This window comes from Channa argus, chromosome 24 (genome assembly GCF_033026475.1).
Source record: "Channa argus isolate prfri chromosome 24, Channa argus male v1.0, whole genome shotgun sequence".
NCBI classification, from domain to species: domain Eukaryota; kingdom Metazoa; phylum Chordata; class Actinopteri; order Anabantiformes; family Channidae; genus Channa; species Channa argus.
This window is the reverse complement of record NC_090220.1, coordinates 10,490,174-10,509,798: the sequence shown is the minus strand read 5'-3', so window position 1 is coordinate 10,509,798 and position 19,625 is coordinate 10,490,174. Positions and strand designations below refer to the sequence as shown.

The 19,625-nt window shown below is 39.1% G+C and overlaps 1 protein-coding gene across 7 annotated transcripts in view; it reads right to left on the bottom strand.

The window, feature by feature from the left end:
• Nucleotides 1-19,625, bottom strand: part of amot (angiomotin) — a 59,549-nt gene that overhangs the window by 26,434 nt on the left and 13,490 nt on the right. For 4 of the 7 annotated variants that reach the window (XM_067494593.1, XM_067494590.1, XM_067494592.1 and 1 more), the window contains exons 2-4: nt 12,715-12,953; nt 10,004-10,064; nt 7,618-8,608 (exon numbers count right to left, since the gene is read on the bottom strand). In XM_067494593.1, the coding sequence (XP_067350694.1) occupies nt 7,618-8,608; nt 10,004-10,064; nt 12,715-12,771 (1,109 nt within the window). In that variant the 5' untranslated portion in view covers nt 12,772-12,953. Of the gene's footprint in view, nt 1-7,617; nt 8,609-10,003; nt 12,336-12,714; nt 12,954-19,625 lie in introns of all 7 variants that reach the window. The other 3 variants (XM_067494597.1, XM_067494594.1, XM_067494598.1) reach the window with 3 other exon arrangements.

Genomic DNA, 19,625 nt, shown 5'->3' with positions numbered 1-19,625 from the left:
CTTTCTTCTGGAGTCTGGGTGGATCTACTAGGTCTCCCGGTACTACCAAAATCCATGTTGTGTTTCTAAATTGACTCATGGTTTAGACCATGTCTCAAAAGGGGGTATGATGGATATTGTAAATAGATTGTGGTATGCAGGTTTTTCCTGTTTTCCTGAGAAAATGTGTGATTTGGGCTACTAATAATCTTGGCAGGACTACAGAAATGTTCATGTCAGCATTTCCAAACCCTGAAGGCCTTTTTGAATATTTAATGATGGATTTGATTGAATTAATTTTCTGGTTATAAGTATTGTTTAGTGATAATAGACATGTTTTCAAAGTGGATTGAATGTTTTCCATGAAGAAATGTTTCTGCTGTCTCATTAGCAAAGGCATTACTTTGAGAGGTAATCCCAAGATGGGGACTTCCTTCAAAACTAAATAGTGATAATGGTTCACATTTTGTAAATATTGTAATGCACAGTCTTTCAGAAAGTCTTCAGATAAATCTAAAAACACCGTGCCTACCATCCAGCCAGTGGAGGTGCATTGGAAAGATTAAATCATATACTGAAAACTAAACTCATGTGACTAATACACCCTTCCTATAAAATAGGGTTGAGCCTAATAGGAGTGGATGATGAGATGTAAAGGGTTAGGGTTTTCCCTGAGGTAAAAGTTGCCCTTCCTGAGCCTGTAGTTGGGCAACTCCACACCATCCAGCCAGGAGAATGAAGTTTTGTAAAAGACCTCAGAAGGAAGCACTGGCACCAGCCCTGTTGGACGGGACCATATGTGTGTTCCTGACCACTCCACCTGCAGTCGAGGTTGTTGAGAGGGATACCAGTGTAGATCTTTGTAGAAATGATGGCTCCAATAAAAAGATGGCTGGGAGCTGAAAGGATCTTTGCTGGATGTTCCTGACTGCAGCTTTCATCATCAGAATGATAGAAATGGTTGGTATCTACCAATCCACATCCTCTGTTGCATCAAGGAACAGCAACAGAGAAGGAAGATTCATACACTTTTTACCAACAGGAAAGACTGAGGAGTCAAATGAGAAAGAAAGTGATAGTGATTTATCACTTATGTAAGGTCAAAGACTCCTGAAAAAGATGACATCACAATGCCCGAAAGAAAGATGCAGAGGACAATTGTTTGAACAATCTGAATTGAAACCTTGGGGATTTGACATAGATTTAGTTTTATCAAAAAAATTCTGTTTATGCTAAAAGTTAGTATTCTTACTTTAGTGGCACAAGACCAGTTTGTATGGTCCACAGTCTAACATTCTGGTTATCCAGGGTCCACCGTTGAATTGGCATTCACTATTTAAACTAGAAACAAAACATTGTCCATGCTTAGATCCTGTTATTAGACGAGTACAGACCTTTGCGAGATATACAGATGTAAATGATGTAGGCAAAATTGTAAGCATTCTAATGTTACGTGTTTTTTTACATGCACTATTACTTTTATTCATGCTTTTATTTATAAATGGTTAGGGAGAATCATTGGTGATAAACAGACATTAATGAATATTAAAATGCACACGAATGAAGATATGGATCCCATATCTGATTGGGCCCCAGGAAAACCTTACACTGATAGTAATTTACATGACGGAACAACATAATTCCTATAATACTGTTTACATCTAATTTTGCCTATTTAATTTTTTATGTTTTGTTTAAATAGTCTGCGTAGCTAACACTATATATTTTTGAGATTCCTAAATTTACCATGTTGACACTTTGTGTCAAAAGGGAGGAATGTGGGGGAAGAAAGTAAATTTAGACATATGGTTAGATAATTGGCAAACAGTCAACTAAGATAGGCTTATTGAAGAGGTCACAAAGAGGACAAGAAGTCACCGGTTGGGTCATGTTTAGAGGACTGTTTGAGATCACAGCAGGCACTTTGTTGTTACAAGGCCCAAACCAATGTAGTAGATAGTGAGTCCTGGGGTCACAAGATCTACAAGAAGGTGCAATGAAAAGGATTTTATTGCTTCTCAACTGACATCTTCAGATAACCTACATAGGGACAAGAGTGATGACTTTCAACTGCATGCACCTGGTTTCTTTAGTCATGTTTTGTGAGGGTGGTTCCTTTCTTGGGTTTGAGTATAAATAGAAGGGGTTTGAGAGATACAAGTCAGAAGAAGACACCAACATCCATGTATTCTTCTCCATGCCGGCATGTATTAAACTGAGATGTTTCATCACGCTGAGTTCTATAATAATTCTTCCATAAAGGAAAATGTCTATCACAACCTTAGTGCTGCATTTGATACCATTGATCATAACATTTTATTACAGAGACTGGAACATGAAATTGGAATTACAGGAACTGGACTAGGTTGGTTTAAATCCTATCTGTCTGATAGATTTCAATTTGTTCATGTTAATGATGAATCCTCCAAGCACACAAAGGTTAGCTATGGAGTTCCACAAGGCTCTGTGTTAGGACCAATAGTTTTTACTTTATATATGTCTCCTTTAAGCAACATTATTAGAAAGCACTTTCCACTGCTTTGCTGATGATACCCAGCTATATTTATCTATGGAACCAGATGAAAATAATCAGTTAATTAAGCTTCAAGCATGCCTACAAGACATAAAGGGCTGGATGTCCCACAATTTTTTACTTCTAAACTCAGACAAAACTGAAGTCATAGTATTTGGGCCCAAGAATCTCAGAAATATGGTCCAACCATATTGATACTCTAGATGGCATAAGTCTGGGCTCCAGTACTACTGCAAGGAACCTTGGAGTTATTTTTGATCAGGATCTGTCCTTTAACTCACATATAAAACAAATCTATAGATCAGCCTTCTTCCACCTACGGAACTTTGCCAAAATTAGGAGCATCCTGTCTCAAAGTGATGCCGTAAAACTGGTCTATGCATTTGTTACTTCTAGGTTGGACTACTGTAATTCCCTACTTTCAGGATGGCCCAGTAACTCCCTAAAGAGCCTGCAATTAATCCAAAATGCTGCAGCAAGAGTGCTGACTGGAACTAGCAAGAGAGATCATATTTCACCTTCACTAGCTTCTCTCCATTGGATTCCCATTAAATTTAGAATAGAATTTAAAACCCTGCTTCTTACATATAAAGCTCTGAATGGTCAGGCTCCATCATAGAAGACCTCATAGCACCATATCATCCCAGTAGACCACTTCGCTCTCAGAATGCAGGCCTACTTGTGGTTCCCAGAATTTCCAAAAGTAGAATGGGAGGTAGAGCCTTTAGCTATCAAGCTCCTCTCTTGTGGAACCAGCTCCTGGTTCAGATTCGGGAAGCAGACACCCTCTCTACTTTTAAGTCTAGGCTTAAAACCTTCCTTTTTAATAAAGCATATAGTTAGTTATGGTTATGCTGCCATAGGCTTAGACTGCTGGGGGACCCACCCCTCAATGCACTGAGCTCCTTTCCTCCTCTTGACCATCTCTCCTCTCCTCTCACCCCGCAATTGTCACCACTGTATGTCATTAACTCTGTGTGTTCTCTCCCGTAGTTGTCTTTGTCCTCTTCTGTCCCCCTCTCTCTGTCCTTTTCTGCAGGTGTCCCCCGGCTTTGAAGCTGTGTGTCTTCGAGCGTGCAGCTACTGGTCCTACCAATCTGCCCGATGTTTTGTTGTTACTTTTTGTTGCTCTGTTCTTTTCTCTCTCCCCTTTCCACTCACCCCAACCGGTTGAGGCAGATGGCTGTCCACCCTGAGCCTGGTTCTGCTGGAGGTTTCTTCGGCAGCATAACTATAACTAACTATATGCTAATTCTAATCTGGTTCTGAATTCACCTAGTTTACTCAAAGTAATCTTTTTTGGTTATAATTAATATACTTTGAAATAATTCACATAATTCGAATATTTATCAAACGTTTAAGTTGCTCAGTATTTGAGTTGGCATATTCCTCTTTGCCATAATTTTGTTTTTGATGGTATGAGCATATATTTTTCAAAAAGCAATCAAACTTCCCAATGTTTTTGGATTATTTACAGTCATACATTAGGTCCAAAGATTTGCAAATCATTGTATTTCTTCTTATTTAGAGTTAAACACCATCCCATCTTAACTGAAAATGGGCTTTTTCGTGCTGGTTTTGTACTTTACTTGTAGGTTGCTTTACTATGGCTAAGTATAGCGGCAAGGATGAAACAAAGAAACATATTAAATAGAAAAATTGATTAAATAAATTAGTTATTAGTTATCTCTACTATGACATTGCTACAATCATCACTGTCACTACTTCCATTCTATATACAGTAGTGACATTCCATGTCACTCACTCCAAGGGGTAAGCCAAGATACCAAAACAAAAAGAAAACATAAATAATAATAATGATGATCATCATCATCATCATCTTAATAATCATAATAATAATAAACTTTAGTAAGTATCTTAAGGCAGCAAATACAAATTATTATGATGACAAATCAGGTATATTCATTTGTAAGTGGTTATAAAAGACATCTGCCAAATTACTAAATGAGTGAGGCTCAACCTCCTACCAAATCATTACAAAGATTTCCAATTATCATTTTGATCAAAACCTTTAAGAGAAACAACTACACAGATAACTTTATATTATATTTACAGGACAACCACAATTACAGCAATGTATTATTATATTTTTTTAAATCTCAAATTTTACAAACACATCACCTACAATGATCATTCACCATATTTATAACATCTGATGGTTTAAATATTGTTGTGGATAGATGTCAGCATGGGCACCCTAACTAGTCTGCTGCTACTCAGCCCAATACTTCACAAACTTCGGTGGACTGTGTTCCGATACCTGTTAATCATGGCCAGCATAAACATTTTGTAATGCTCTATCCCTATGCAGCATAACATCAAATCCAGGTGGATTTAAGAAGAAGAAGAACCTTTATTGTCATTGAGCAAATAATGCATTTAAATGTTACAATGAAATTCTTACTCTGCATTTAACCCATCCCCTGGGGGGAGCAGTGGGGGAGCTAGCAGTGAGTGTGAGGCTGGGATTTGATCCTATATTCTCCGAAGATGCCTAGGATTCTGCAGCTCAAGACTACCCACTTCCATTTCACACTGTATTTGCACCCCTTTTATTCATAACACACTGAGAATTCACACTCGTGTTGGCTCAGTAAGGAAGAAATTGGTGGTGTTTGTATATTTCATTCATTATATTTTACCCTGGCCACTTCAGAGGCCGGTGAAAGTGAAATGAGTAAGCCAGATCCATATACAGACACTGGTAAAAAGTTTAGAATGGCTTTCAAAAAATTTTAAGCATCTATTTTAAAGATTATCCTTCAATAAACAACACAGAGAAATAAAATCTAAAATCAAATCTAAATTTCTTTCTGTAAATTGGCCTCAACCCCAAAAAACAATAAAAACGAATTGATGTAATAATCCAATCTGGTACAATCCCAAAATTTCCTTCATGGCACTGCAGAGGAAACACTCCTCTTCCTCAGCTCTTTTAAAATAACCAGGTTATATCAAAGTACTAATACAGAAGAATAAAGTTAAGAGAGAACAGCAACTCTGGTAGTTAAATTACAAACGTCAAGAAAATAATCGTCACTCTTTAAACTCACACCAAATTTAGATACAACAATATTTCTTTAAATCATGAAATTAGATAATCGTGTTGCTTTCTCTACCTATTCTGACTGAAATCTGTAAAAATGTTTTTTTATGACCACCAGCACATAATTGCTACTCTGAATATTTGTGACAAATTGTTATATATACAATACTTAACATAAAGTCACTTTCAGTTAGTGGTTGCTTGGTTTTTTTAGAATGAATGGGAAAATTACCATCTGTAAAAAGCTTTGTAGAGAACATACATTCCTGTCTACAAGATGCATCATCAAACTGAAAAACATCATGTCCCAACTTGTCCTATTCTGATTATTAAAATTCTGTGGTATTCATAGCAGTTGGAATCTGTTTTTTTCTGAGGTAAACAAGCTAATGTGAAACAAGCCCAACAGGCTCTGTTCTCACTATATAAAAACTCTTTATTTTCAACTGGCTTCTTATAAAATCATCATCATTCCATCTTTATTACATAATTGTTTAATTTACATAATTTGTATTCTGTGAACATCAGGACTGCTCACCTAGAGTTTGCCAGAACTCAAGGTCTTGCTCAAACATTTTTGTGGCTTTTATCAGTGGCTTCGTGTCAATACAAAACGATCCAAATAAGCATGTTAATATACAAATATAAAAAAACAAATACTAATAGTCTAATGTAAAAATCACTAAGGAGACACATAGTCCCTGTGCATGTACACTATTTTATTTCTGTAATAAATACTGTATACAACATGTAATTCCATACTAAGCATAGTTGTGTAAATGTCACTTGCAAGTGTACAAGGAAAACATTTTAGCTAAACTGGTAATCCAAAATATTTTTACATTATTATTATTGTATGAAACTAATATACATATTAATAGAGAGTGATAATAATTTACTAAACAAGCAAAACCTATCTAAGGCTTAAAATCATATACACATTTAAATGACAAATCAGACAATTCAAGTCAGTGCTAACCATGCCAACCATTGCCACAGATTTCTCTAAACCCCTAACAGCTCAAATCTTTCTCAACACATAAATGCACATGACAATAAATAACAAACAAAAAGTTCCTTTCCTGAACTAAATCTTTATGCATGTATTATTATTATAATTTTTATTATCATCCAATCATCCATCCACTGTCTGTCACACCTATCCTATTTGGGTCACGTGGGGGACTGGAGCCTATCCCAGCTTTTATCGGGGGAGAGGCAGGGTACACCCTGGACAGGTTGCCAGTCTATCTCACACAGAGAGACATACACACAGACAGTAAGTCACATTCACACCTAATGGCAATTTAGATTAACCAATTTACCTAACATGCATGTCTTTGGCATGTCTGACATGTCTTTGGACTGTGGGAGGAAACCCACCCAAGCACATGGAGAACATGCAAACTCCACGGTCAGTCGAGGACGTGAACCCACAACATTCCAGCTGTGAGGCAGCAGTGCCAACCACTCCAGCACTGTGCTGCCCCAGTCCTAACTGGTCCTTAATCTTTTATCCCAGTTGAATGTTTTAGCCTCTTTAAAATTAAGTAACTAGTCAATCATTACGTTAGTGCAGACCATTTAAGTAGAGTACACACCAATTTCTAGTCCTTCAACAAGTCCCTACAACAAGTACAACAGCAAATCTATAACTTGATTATGCCTAGTTGTTACAATGCAAGTAACCTTTAGCTTTACAATAGCATACACTAAGCCTAAACATACCTATGTATGCCCAACCTGTAAAAATCCCACAAGCATTATGCAACCAGCCTTTTGTGCATCCCTGGACATTTATTAGCCACAAAAAGCATCATACAACACAATCGAAAATTACTAAAACTAAAATGTAAAATGAGTTGTTGTATGTTTTATTGTATGTTACAGCTTAAACTACACCCAATTTTTGTTTTTTAGCAGCTCAAAATCTATAATCTTTGTGGTCCACCGTATTTCATACTACAAAGTATATATTTTAATAAAATCTTGCTCAAGCACCTTAGGTAGAATCTGTGTGTGTATGTATATTGCTTACCTAAACGAGCCATACTCAGGTGGGGGCTGGTATCGAACGTGGGGTAACTCCCTAGAGTGCTCCCTCCCTCTCTGTTCTTGGTAAAAGTGGCTTCCAGGCTCCTGCTGCTTTGTAGGTGAGCCTATCCCTTTGAAAGGGTAGTCTGGGGGTGGGCCACGATGCTGTGGCTTGTAGTAGTCCCCCGGCTGCCCTGGAGGGGGCAGTTGAGGTGAAAGTGGGGCACTGGTGACAGGAGCGTGGGCCTTTACACCACTTGTGGCCAGAGACAGCTGCATAAGACGTTCACTGAGAGATCGAACATGTCCTTGCTTAAGATCTTTCAGCCCATCATCCTGGTGAACCTTGCCTGCACCACTCACTCGCTGCACAGTGGGTCGACCTTCAGTGCGCACCTTGGTGCTGGTTACCCCCGTTACGTAGAACGTGGTACCCACGGAGGTGGGGATCGGAGGCTGCTGTGGCTGGTTGTTCTGCTGCTGAGGCTGAGAAGGAGGGCCATGTCCACGAAAGTACTGTGACTGCACTTTGGCTTCTTCATATGTAGGGAGGTCCTCAGAGTTTGCACATTGTCCTTGACCACTCCCACCTCCAGTGCTGCCTCCTCCTCCTCCAGTCCCTAAAACTCCACCCCCACCAGTACTCCCACCCCCTAGTCCTATTCTGGCAGAACCCAGCTTTTCCAGGCCATTGTCCGTCTGCAGCTCTTGTCCTTGGGGCTCCTGGCGGGCAATGTGGGGGGTCATTGAGTCATCAGAGGGGCCTACCTGTCCCTGTCCTGTAAAACCTCCCCCCCCTCCCCCTCCTCCTTGCTGTTGTTGCAGCACATAATTCCGATTCAATTGCTCCTGCAGAAGGCGTTGCAGGACAGTGCTGCCACCACTGCCTCCACTTCCCACACAGTTGCTGCTATTGGTCATCTCTTCCGTTGCGGCCCTCATCTCTGCCTCACGCTGGCCACGAACCTCATGAAAAGATAAGCTCCGCCCACGGTCTAAACTCCCCAAGAGGGAGTAAATGAGAAAAAGAGGGAAACAAGCAGAGATTTATATGATTAAATGTAAAGAAATGCAAGAGTCTAAGGAATCTAAGGAAGTTAAACAAAAGCAAAAACACAAGAGAAAAAGACAGGGAAATCAAAAAGGAACAGAAATCATTTACATCAGAGATTCACACCCATCCACCACTATCCCTTTCACCCAATGCAAAGCCATCTAGTATGTAAAGGTACAAACGAAGAAGACTGAAGGAAGAATAATTTCTAAAAAACCAAAGGATTGAAACACCAGCTATACCCTGAACATTTGAAAACATTTTAAACTTTAGTTTACTTCAGATCTGTAACAATGAAAAAAAAGGCCGAAACAGTGTAGCATTGTTTGGATTAAAAATACAATGGAAAAACAAATATCATTCTTTAACAATGGTTTTTACAGCATACTTTGCAAGAAAGGCACTAGTGAGGCAGGCCACCAAGACACCTAAATGCTTAGATTAGATGCAATAACCACTGGGCAACAGTTGTCTGTCTGTACAATCTTTCCATGTCAGCTACGAGAGCATGTAACTCCTCCAGAGTCATAGTTGTTGTTGGCCTCCCTCACTAGTGCCATTCTTGCAGTTGTTCAATTTTAGAGGATTGGCTGCTCTGTGGAGATTTATACCTGGGTCATCTTCCTTTCACTTCTTAATGATAAATGTAGCTGTAGTCTAAGCTGTAGGTGAGTTATGTCAATTAAAATCATGATTTTTTTCATTTTAGTGCTGATACAATCAATTATTTTCTTTATATTCTTAATTTACTTTTATTAATTTGTAGAGATTCATGTCCTTATTGACATGAAAAATTTTTGTTTAAAAAATCCAACTTAAATTGACCTTGATTTAATGCTGTAAAATAGATGAAATATGAAATTATGACCCATTGACTAGGACATAAAAAAATCATTATATACATTTATAAGGAAACAAAACTCCTGCTTAACGATACAATAATAACTGATTCCAAAGAATTTGATTAGAAAGCAGACAGAAGCAATTTCAGTTACATCTAATGTTGTCAAAATTGAAACCACTTGGGAGTTGTTTATTGCAAAGACCCAGATCCAAAAAGGAACCTTTCTTCCTGAGTCATTGTTTTCTTCTACTAGAGTCAATAAAAGTCTACAAGTAATCAATTCACAAGACAGTTATAAGATCAAGAAAAAAGTGTTATTTTATTATCTTTTAAAATTTTACTTCTTTGTGTATATTTAAGCTATTTAAAAGTTGGCTAGTGGAAGGCAGTGCGCTGCTGCAGTAACATATAATAATGTGGTTTCTTTTGACAACACTGGATTTTAATCACTTATTTGCTAAACTTTTTACTACAGAGTAAAGAAATGTTTACATCTAGTGCTTTCTGTTATTCTTCTCATTCTCAACGAGGAAGATGCTTTTTTTCGAAACATCTGTAGGTAAATGAAATAATATAAAAAAGAAACATTAACTTTGGTGGTGTGTAAAAAATTGCCAAATCTCTTCAAGCTGAAGAGCTAGACAGAAAGAAAGACAGAAGTTTGTATCCGGTGTAAAAAGCTGGTAAGTGGAAATTCACATAAATAAAAGCTAATTTCACGATGAATTAATAAAAGCTAAATTCACAATTAATTGATTTTGAGTAAATAATAAAGGAACACATGTAAGCACCACCAAAAGCAACACCATAACCTTTTCATTAGACACTAAATTATCTTTTGACAAACAGAATATGAAACTTTTTGATATTTTCGCTAGATTCACACTACAGACAACAAATCAATAACGTTGTGTAACAAACTTTAAACAACTGCCAGTGCGCGCAGATTCAATTATCAATAGTGCATTTTGAAAGTTTTCAGAACCCCTTCCCTTTTTAAAATTTTGTTATGTTGTAGCCTGATTTTTTTTTTGTTTTTATGATTTTAGACTCTGTGCCCCATAATGACAAAGTTAAAACTGAATTTTAGAAATGTCTGTAAATTTATTAAAAAGTAAAACATGGAAATATTACATCTACATATGTATTACTGATTTGATTTACTGATTATGATCTACTCAGTACTTTGTTGAAGCATTTACAGTAATTACAGTCTATTTGGGTATGACATAAAAAGCTTTGCACACCAGGATTGGAGGATTTTCTGCTATTCTTTGCTAATCCTCTCAAGCGCAGTCTGGTTGGATGGGGATTGTCAGTGGACAGCCATTTTTCAGGTCTTTCCAGAGATGTTCAATAGTCAGGGCTGTGGCTGGCCCTTACATTGAGTCGTCCCTGAGCCACTCCTATGTTGTCTTGGCTGTGTGCTTAGGAGTGATGTAATGTTGGAAGGTAAACCTTCGGCCCAGTCTGAGGTCCTGAGTGCAGGTTTTTTAAAGAAGATATCTCTGTACTTTACTCCATTCAGCTTTCCCTCAACCCTGACCAGTATTCCAGTCCAGCAAGGCAAATTGATTAAAGTACAGAGGTATCCTCAATGAAACACAGCACTCAGGACCTCAGACTGGGCTAAAGCTTCACCTTCCAACATTACATCACTCTTAAGCACAAAGCCAAGAAAACATACACAACAACATTGCTTTTCCTCTGAAATAGTATGTACTTTTTAGCTGTGAGGTGTGTAGAGAGATGTGTGCCTTTCCTGAACACATCCAATCAATTTAATGTACGACAGTTGACTACAGTTAAGGGATAGAAAAACATCTCAGCAATAATCAAAAGAAATGGGAGGCACCTGAGCTAAATTTCATGAGTTGTTGGAAACGGTCTGAATGCATATGTACATGTGACATTTAAGTGTATTCTTTTTAATAGGTTTACAGACATTTTACTTCTGTTTTCGCTTTGTCATTATTGGGTACAAATTGGGTGTAAATTAATTATTTATTTATTTTACATTTACATTTTTTAAAAACTATCATGCTTCAGTATAAATACATGTTAAAAAGTGAAGGGGTTCTGAAAATCTTTCAAATGCATTGTACCTCCAGCCCTATTTAGAAAGATATCCCAGGATATTGTCTTTAATTTGACCTTGCTTTCTGCGAGTTGAGCCAATTTATTCTAAACTTAAGTAAAATTAGCATCTGGCTATCTTCATTTTCTTTTAAGCTGCAAGTACTTGAGGCCTGATATTTCTTGTGACGTCCTGTATCACACATTTAATGTATATTGATTTCTGTAAATCCTCCTTCCATATGGGGAGAGGGGGTGGAAGTAGTTTCAGAGTACAAATACCTGGGTGTCCACCTGGACAATAAACTGGACTGGTCAATTAATGCAGCATCAATATACAGGAAACCACAGAGCAGGTTGTATTTTCTAAGAAGACTAAGTTCCTTCAACTTCTGCAGCGTCATGCTGCGGATGTTTTAAGAGTCCGTGGTAGCCAGCTCCATCTTCTATGCCATGGTTTGCTGGGGCAGGAATATAAAGATGGCAGACATCAACAGATTGGACAAACTAAGAAAGAGGGCTGGTTCTATTCTGGGGGAGGAGCTAGACCCTCTGCATCTTGTGGATGAGAGGAGAATGTTGTCCAAACTCGTCTCAATCCTGGACAATCCCTCCTACCCCCTTCACTGTGTGCTGGCTGCACAGAGAAGCACTTTCAGCCAGAGACTGATCACATAAAGTACTCCACAGAATGCCACAAGAGATCCTTTCTTCGATTGGCCATTAAACTGTTCAACTCATCCCCCTTCTGTAAAACAAAAGGGGGACTAATTGGTCACAATGGACAAATAGTATTGTATTTATTTCATTTATTATTTTTATTTTGTTAATTTTTACTACTCTAAATGTTGATGGTTTAAGTTTTTTCCTTTCCTTTCTACTTATCACGTGGAGAGCAGCTGTAAAAGTTAAAACAATTTCGCTATGGGATCAATAAAGTAGTTTGAATCTTGAATCTTTTTCTAGTGCCTGCATAAAGAAGGAATAACATTAACTCAAAAATAATATTGAATTGAATAGGCAGTGTGAAAAGGATTTCTTTCTTCTCCTCCTTACTCTTGACTCTACTACTACTTTTCTTTTTTCCTTAAGATCTTACTAAGCAGGCATCACCCTCACATACCTACCTGTATGGCTGTTGTCACTGGGCTCCCCTGGGGGCACCAGTGGTAACAACTGTACATGCAATGCTGCAACAGGCCCAGCAGGAAGCGTGTTCAGGGTTTGACCAAGGTAAGGGCGAGGATGAAGATGGAGCTGATAATTTTGTTGACTGAGGTGATCCAGCGTAAAGTGGTGGATGCTGGTTAAATTCTTGGTCCAGGCCTTTCTGCAACCTCAGCAGGTTCTGTTGCATTAGTCAATGCTGTAGATATAGAAGGACACAGGTTAACACTTTTGAGAACAAAGCACTGTAGATATGAGTAAGTAAAACCAATTTCATCAAATATGTGTAGTCTTGAATAAATTGGTAATGACTTTGCAAAAAAGCACAGTTTTCACTTTATTCATTCAGTACACTTATATGTTTTGACACTACTAACAAAAAGTCAGGGATATACGACTTTCGGGTGAAATTTCCGAATGCACCTATGAATGCAGTGGAACCTTTACAGGTTTACTTAATTTGACCTTCTCTAAACTTTTGAATCCACATGTAAAACTGTTCAATGCTTCAGTGATTACTGCATAACACACTGTTCTCTAACAAGGTGATTAACCACAAAAATCAAGTGTCTGATCTATGAATCTACCACTAAATGTTCTGGTTCAATGACAATATGTATTTAAACAGTCCTCTTCATTATACTCTTTACATTTTGACATCATGAGACCAAGAGGACAGCTAACAATTGATCAACAGTACTTGGCCATTGCAAGGCTTTAAACAGGATGTACTCAGAGGTAGTAGCCACTTAGCCTACTTTCATAATACATTATCACTGTAGCATGAACATTTTCCATTTTCTATAAATTTCACCTGAAAGTCAAATATCACTAACTTTTGGTGAGTACTGTAATTACCCAGGTAATGGTTGGCTTTTTCTGGTAAGCTAATTTCTCGTCTAAATGTTATGTAAAAAAAACAAACCTGTTATGCAGGGTCCAGACAACACAATATACAATCGTCACAATATTAGATTACACAATTTTAGACTAATAAATTTCTGCCATGACAACAGAATTTTCTCCACTCAAATACAGTGACTCTTCCATGAATTCTATTTTTGCAAGGTTATAATTTCTCCATTTTTAGGTTCAAACTATCAGAAAGATGATAATTCTACTATGTATTTATTATTGAGGTCAAAGTGGTTAGTGGAGTTGTAATGGAACCCATGATAAGAAGAGGTGGTTCTTAATGTTTTATGTGAATGACCTCATTCAGTCATTCACATAAATATGGGGGCCAAAAGATTAGTACATGTTGCATGAGTCATCAATGCCTGGGTATATCTTTGAGAGTTTGGCTTTGGAGAATTGTAGTCATTGGACTACAATGAAAAGAATTAAACTGTTTCTATGCCGACTGCATATTGAGGTTGAGCCTCAGCCCCAGCCAAATTGTGAAACTGCCATTAACCTAGCTGCCCTCGGTCTCTGCAAGACCATCCAAAGAATTTATTTTTTTTTAAAATCCATACAGATTATCTTGCTGAAGTTTAACAAAACATTTGCCAATAAAGAGAGAGTTATTGTTTTTAGGGCTGCCACTCACAACTATTTTTCAAGATTAAGGATTGCTTTTATTATCAATTTGCATTACAGTATGTACAGGACATACTAGAAAATATAAATACCATTTCTCTCTCACTATAGGGTAAAAATGCCAATGCAACAAATAAAAAGAAATGAAAAAAAATGACATTATAAATAAAAATTCCAATACCAATATAGGTCAACCCGTATAAAACCAATATGAATCAACCTATATACAACAGTAGCGCTATTTGAAATACAGTAGAAAGAGACATGTAAAGTGTACATGAACAATTACGCTGCACAAAAGGTGCATTGACCAATAGCAACAAATACAACAAGGTGTAAATGGTTATAGTAAGGATCAAGTTTGACAGTGAGTGCCAAACTTTTGGGGCAAAGAGTCTTTGTGTATAATGGGTGCATATGTCCATAAGCAAGGGGGATGGGGGGTAGTGTGCAGAGTTCAGGATCCTGACAGCCTGGTGGATGAAGCTGTTTGATTCAAGATTCAAGATTCAAGATTCAAGATTCGGTAACTTTATTGATCCCATAGGGAAACTGCGTTGCCTTGTTAGAACTGCTCTTCGCGTGAAAATAGAAAGTTAGGAAAATAACTTCCACCAAACCAAGACAATAAACAACTGATCAATAAGTAAGAAAAAATCCAGCTAGAGGAGTAAAAATAAAAATAATAAAGGAAATAAAAACAATACAAATTATCCATTTGGGGATGTGATGAACAGAGCGGTGAGTTGAACAGTTTAATGGCCACTGCGATAGAGGATCTCCTTTGGGGTTCTGTGGAGCACTTCAGTGTGATCACTCTCTGGCTGAAAGTGCTCCTCTCTGCAGTCAGGATGCAGTGGAGTGGGTGGGAAGGATTGTCCAAGATTGAGAGGAGTTTGAACAACATTCTCCTCTCAGCCACAACATGCAGAGGGTCCAGTTCCTCCCTAGAACAGAACCAGCCCTCCTAAGGGCCATCCTTTAAACCAGGGGCTTGTACACAGTTAGGATGTGGATCAGGTTATGGTCAGACCTGCCCAGGGGGTGAGGGTAGAAGAGCTGTAGGCCTCTTTAACATTTGAGTACATCAGGTCCAGTGACTTCTCCCAGTGATTGTCAAGTGAACGTCACTCCAGTAACTGGTGAGACAATCCACATACTGTGTGAAGGTGGGGACGGTCTTGGATGATTTAAATCACCTTAGATTATAAAGAGGGCGTTAGGATATCGGGTCCTGAGTATCGCTGTGACCAACTATGTGAAGTCACATACGCTGTCTGAGGAGGCAGAGGGAGGAATATAGATGGTAATCAATATGGCATGACAGAAGTCTTTGAGCATATAGCAAGGACGGAGGCCCCCTGCCAACAGTTTAATGTCCGGGCAACAGACTCTTTCACAATAACATGACCAGTATGACACCACCTGTTGGTGATGTAAATGAACAGGCCCCCTCCTTTCCTCTTTCCTCTCTCCTCTGATCCAACTGCACTGTAAACCGCCAATAAAGATGCATCGGGCATACTGTCCTGCTGCCATGTCTCTGTGAAACACATTAGCCTACAGTCTCGAGAGATATTTTCCTACCTCACCAATGCAGTCAACTCATACAGCTTGTTCTCCAGAAACCTCTGATTGCTCACAATCGAGATGGGAGATGTGGCTTGAATCTTCTCTCCTCAGTCACCTGTTTTCTTTTCCAACCCTCCACCATTTACCAGCTCTGTGGCCAGCTGTTCCTGTCTGTAAACAAATGAGCTGGCTCCAGCTCCATACAGCTGTTACGCGGTGGTCACAGCTTGAAGCAGAAAAAGAGTAAGCTTGCAGAGTGAGCCCCATGGCTCCGTTACCTTTTGCTTGAAGGCAGGAGGCTGAACAAAGATTGTAGGGGTGTGAAGTGTCACCAGAAATGCTGATGGCTCTACGGGTGAGGTGAGTATGAAAAAGTACAGGGTTGTTCAAAATAATAACAGTACAATGTGACTAACCAGAATAATCCAGGTTTTTAGTATATTTTTTATTGCTACGTGGCAAACAAGTTACCAGTAGGTGCAGTAGATTCTCAGAAAACAAACAGGACCCAGCATTCATGATATGTACGCTCTTAAGGCTGTGCAATTGGGCAATTAGTTGAAAGGGGTGTGTTCAAAAAAATAGGCCTGTTTTCCATGTGATGGTCTTGGGGGTGTTTCTGCCAACTCACACTTTTTGTGGTCTCTCTGTTAGTCCAGCATTCAGTTACAAAGAGAGGTTTTGAGTCCCAAGTGATCCAGTTTTTGTATGAGCTGCTGTGGAACGGTTGGATTGAATGCTGAACTAAAATCTAAGAATAACATTCGCACCTATGAGTTGTTTGATTCCAGGAGGGTGAGGGCTGGATGGAAAGCAGGGGTAATGGCATCTATGGACATGTTTGACCTGTATGCAAATCAAAATGGGTCATGGGTCAATCGAAAGCATGGACTTCATATTATGCATGACCAGCCACTCAAAACACTTCATGATGATGCAAGTCAGTGCTATGGGCCCATAATCATTGTAGGTGGATGGCTGGGGCTTCTTTGGAATTAGTATAATTGTTAGATGCCCTGAAGCTGTACTGCAACCCTCTAGTACATGCCATGGTGTTTTGCGTTATTCCTTATGTCCAGAAGGCAATGGCAACAATATTTTCTGGGTGATGTAAATGTTGTATTTCACACACAGATGTAAACACAACAACACACAAATTACCACAATATTAGGGAGAGGAACTTATGCATCCATTCACACCACCATCTTGGACTAAACTTTCTAATGATTAATCTATTGGGGATTTTAGTGATTAGTCAATTAAACTATCAACAATAAAAGGGCTATTTTTTAGAGGAGCATGACATTTGAGGGGCTCTGCAGGCCCACATATAGCTGTAGTAACACATCTTAAAGAATAAAATGGCTCACCACAGAGTTTGACCCAGGACTCCTGGATAGCACAGCCAGCACATGACAATATTTTTCTAAACACCAGTACAACTAGTACAGTACTACACAAGCCTTTCTAGTGAAATCACACATGTGGCCGCATCACATCAGTTTTTTTCTAAGTTGAGAAACAGTACTCACAGATCCTGAATTTAAAAAAAAAAAAAGTCTATTGAAACTATTACCTTTTTAGTTAAGACACATTCAGTGCAGGGATGATGTTATCTTTTCTTAACAGTATAGCTGACTAGTTCATATAAAATTATATGTAATTGTATACATCATGAAAGGATCTGCCAATTTATTTCTGTCTACAAACTTTACAAAGGCAATACCAATAACAGCAGAGGGAAATTAATTATCAAAGTTATGGTCCTTGCTTTAAAATATCTGTGAACTATTTGAAAGCAGGTTTGAATTATGTGTTTTTTAATTTGGTTGTATTTATATCATGCCTTTAAAGAAAAGCTTTGAACATGATCAAGAGTGTTCTTATCACGGGAATGTCCACATGATGGTGGTATTTGGGGAATACAGTCAGTAAACTACACTGGTTGAAGTCGCCAACAACAATAAAAACAGCGTCAGGATGAGCCGTTTCTAACGCGTTGATGATGTGCAGAGGACGGCATTCAGCAACAGACTCACTCTGTTCACCGAGGCGATCGAACGGCCGCGTCCAGTAAGGCTAAAGGGGGAGGTGTGTCTGTGTTTGTCAACAACAACAAGATCACGACCATCATCCCCCTGCCTAAGGAGAGCCCACCCACCTGCCTGAATTAATACAGGCTAGTGGCACTCACTCCAATCATTATGAAGTGTTTCAAGAGAGTGGTGCTGGCCCACATTCAGAGCAGCATACCAGACACTATTGACCCCCTGCAGTATGCCTACCGGCCCAACAGGTCCACCTCGGATGCCATCGCTGCTGCCATCCACTACTCCCTCTCTTATCTGGAAAATAAGGACTCATACCTAAGGATACTCAATATCGACTACAGCTCCATCTTTAACACAGTCATCCCCCACAAATTCACCCACAAACTGTCCACACTTGTTCTGCAACCCACCCTGTGTGACTGGCTCCTAGACTTCCTGACTGGCAGACCTCAGTCTGTCAGGATTGGTAAAACTTCAGCCAGTATCATCACAAACATTGGCACTCCACAGGGTTGTGTACTCAGCCCCATCCTCTACACCCTGTTCACCTATGACTGTGTCGCCTCCCACAAGGACAATATCATCCTGAAGTTTGCGGACGACACAGCAGTGATAGGACGCATTGCTGGCGGTGACGATGCAGCCTACAGGAGGGATTTGGCCAGTCTGGTGTCATGGTGCGGAGACAATAACCTCACCCTCAACACGGACAAGACAAAGGAAATGATAATGGACATGAGAAAGGAGAGGAGAACGCATCAGCCACTATGAGCAACTTTGAATACCTGGGTGTCCACATCAGTGAGGACCTCACTTGGACACCTCACGTCACGCAGCTGGTCAAGAAGGCCCAACAGTGGCTGTATTTTCTGAGTAGGCTGAGGAAGTTTGACATGTCGCCTACGATCCTCAGCAACTTCTACAGCTGCGTCATCGAGAGTGTCCTGACCAAATGCTTCACTGTGTGGTACGGCAGCACTACTGTCATGGACAGACGCAAACGCCTGCAGAGAGTGGTGAAGACTGCGCAGAAGATCACCACGACTCCATTGCCCATCCCTGCAGAGCATCTACCACCGCAGAGGCTACAGGAGTGCTGCTTCCATCCTCAAAGACCCCTCCCAACCCCAGCACGGACTGTTCACACTTATACCCTCAGGACAGAGGTACAGAAGTGTGAAATGCAGGACCTCAAGACTGAAGAACTCTTTCTTCCCCTCTGCCATCAGACTCCTAACCAGCTGACAGGAGTTTGCAACCATGGACATAACTGTTTAACTGTTTACAAGAACATAACTGTTTACATTGATTTAGATTTTGCTTTTGCACATTCATTTTTTCAGAACTGCACTACCTCACTGTATTGCCTTATTCAGAACTGCACTACCTCACTTTTTATTTTATTTTATTTTATTTTATTTCTATTTTTATTTTACTTTATGAGATTTAGTGTGGACAGCAAAGTAAGAATTTCATTGTGCGGGGAAACAAGCTTTCTGTGTGTGCATATGACAATAAACACTTTGAATCTTGAAGCTCCGACCTGAACATAATTTCAGCTATGTTCAATGCTGACTTCATGTCTCCTCTGTCTCTTCCTCACGTCATTCACTCTCTGAATTATCAAATGCCCCCATTTTAAAAAAAGCGATCACAAACATCAATTTGGACTCAAGAATAAACCTTTATTACTTATTACATTTTG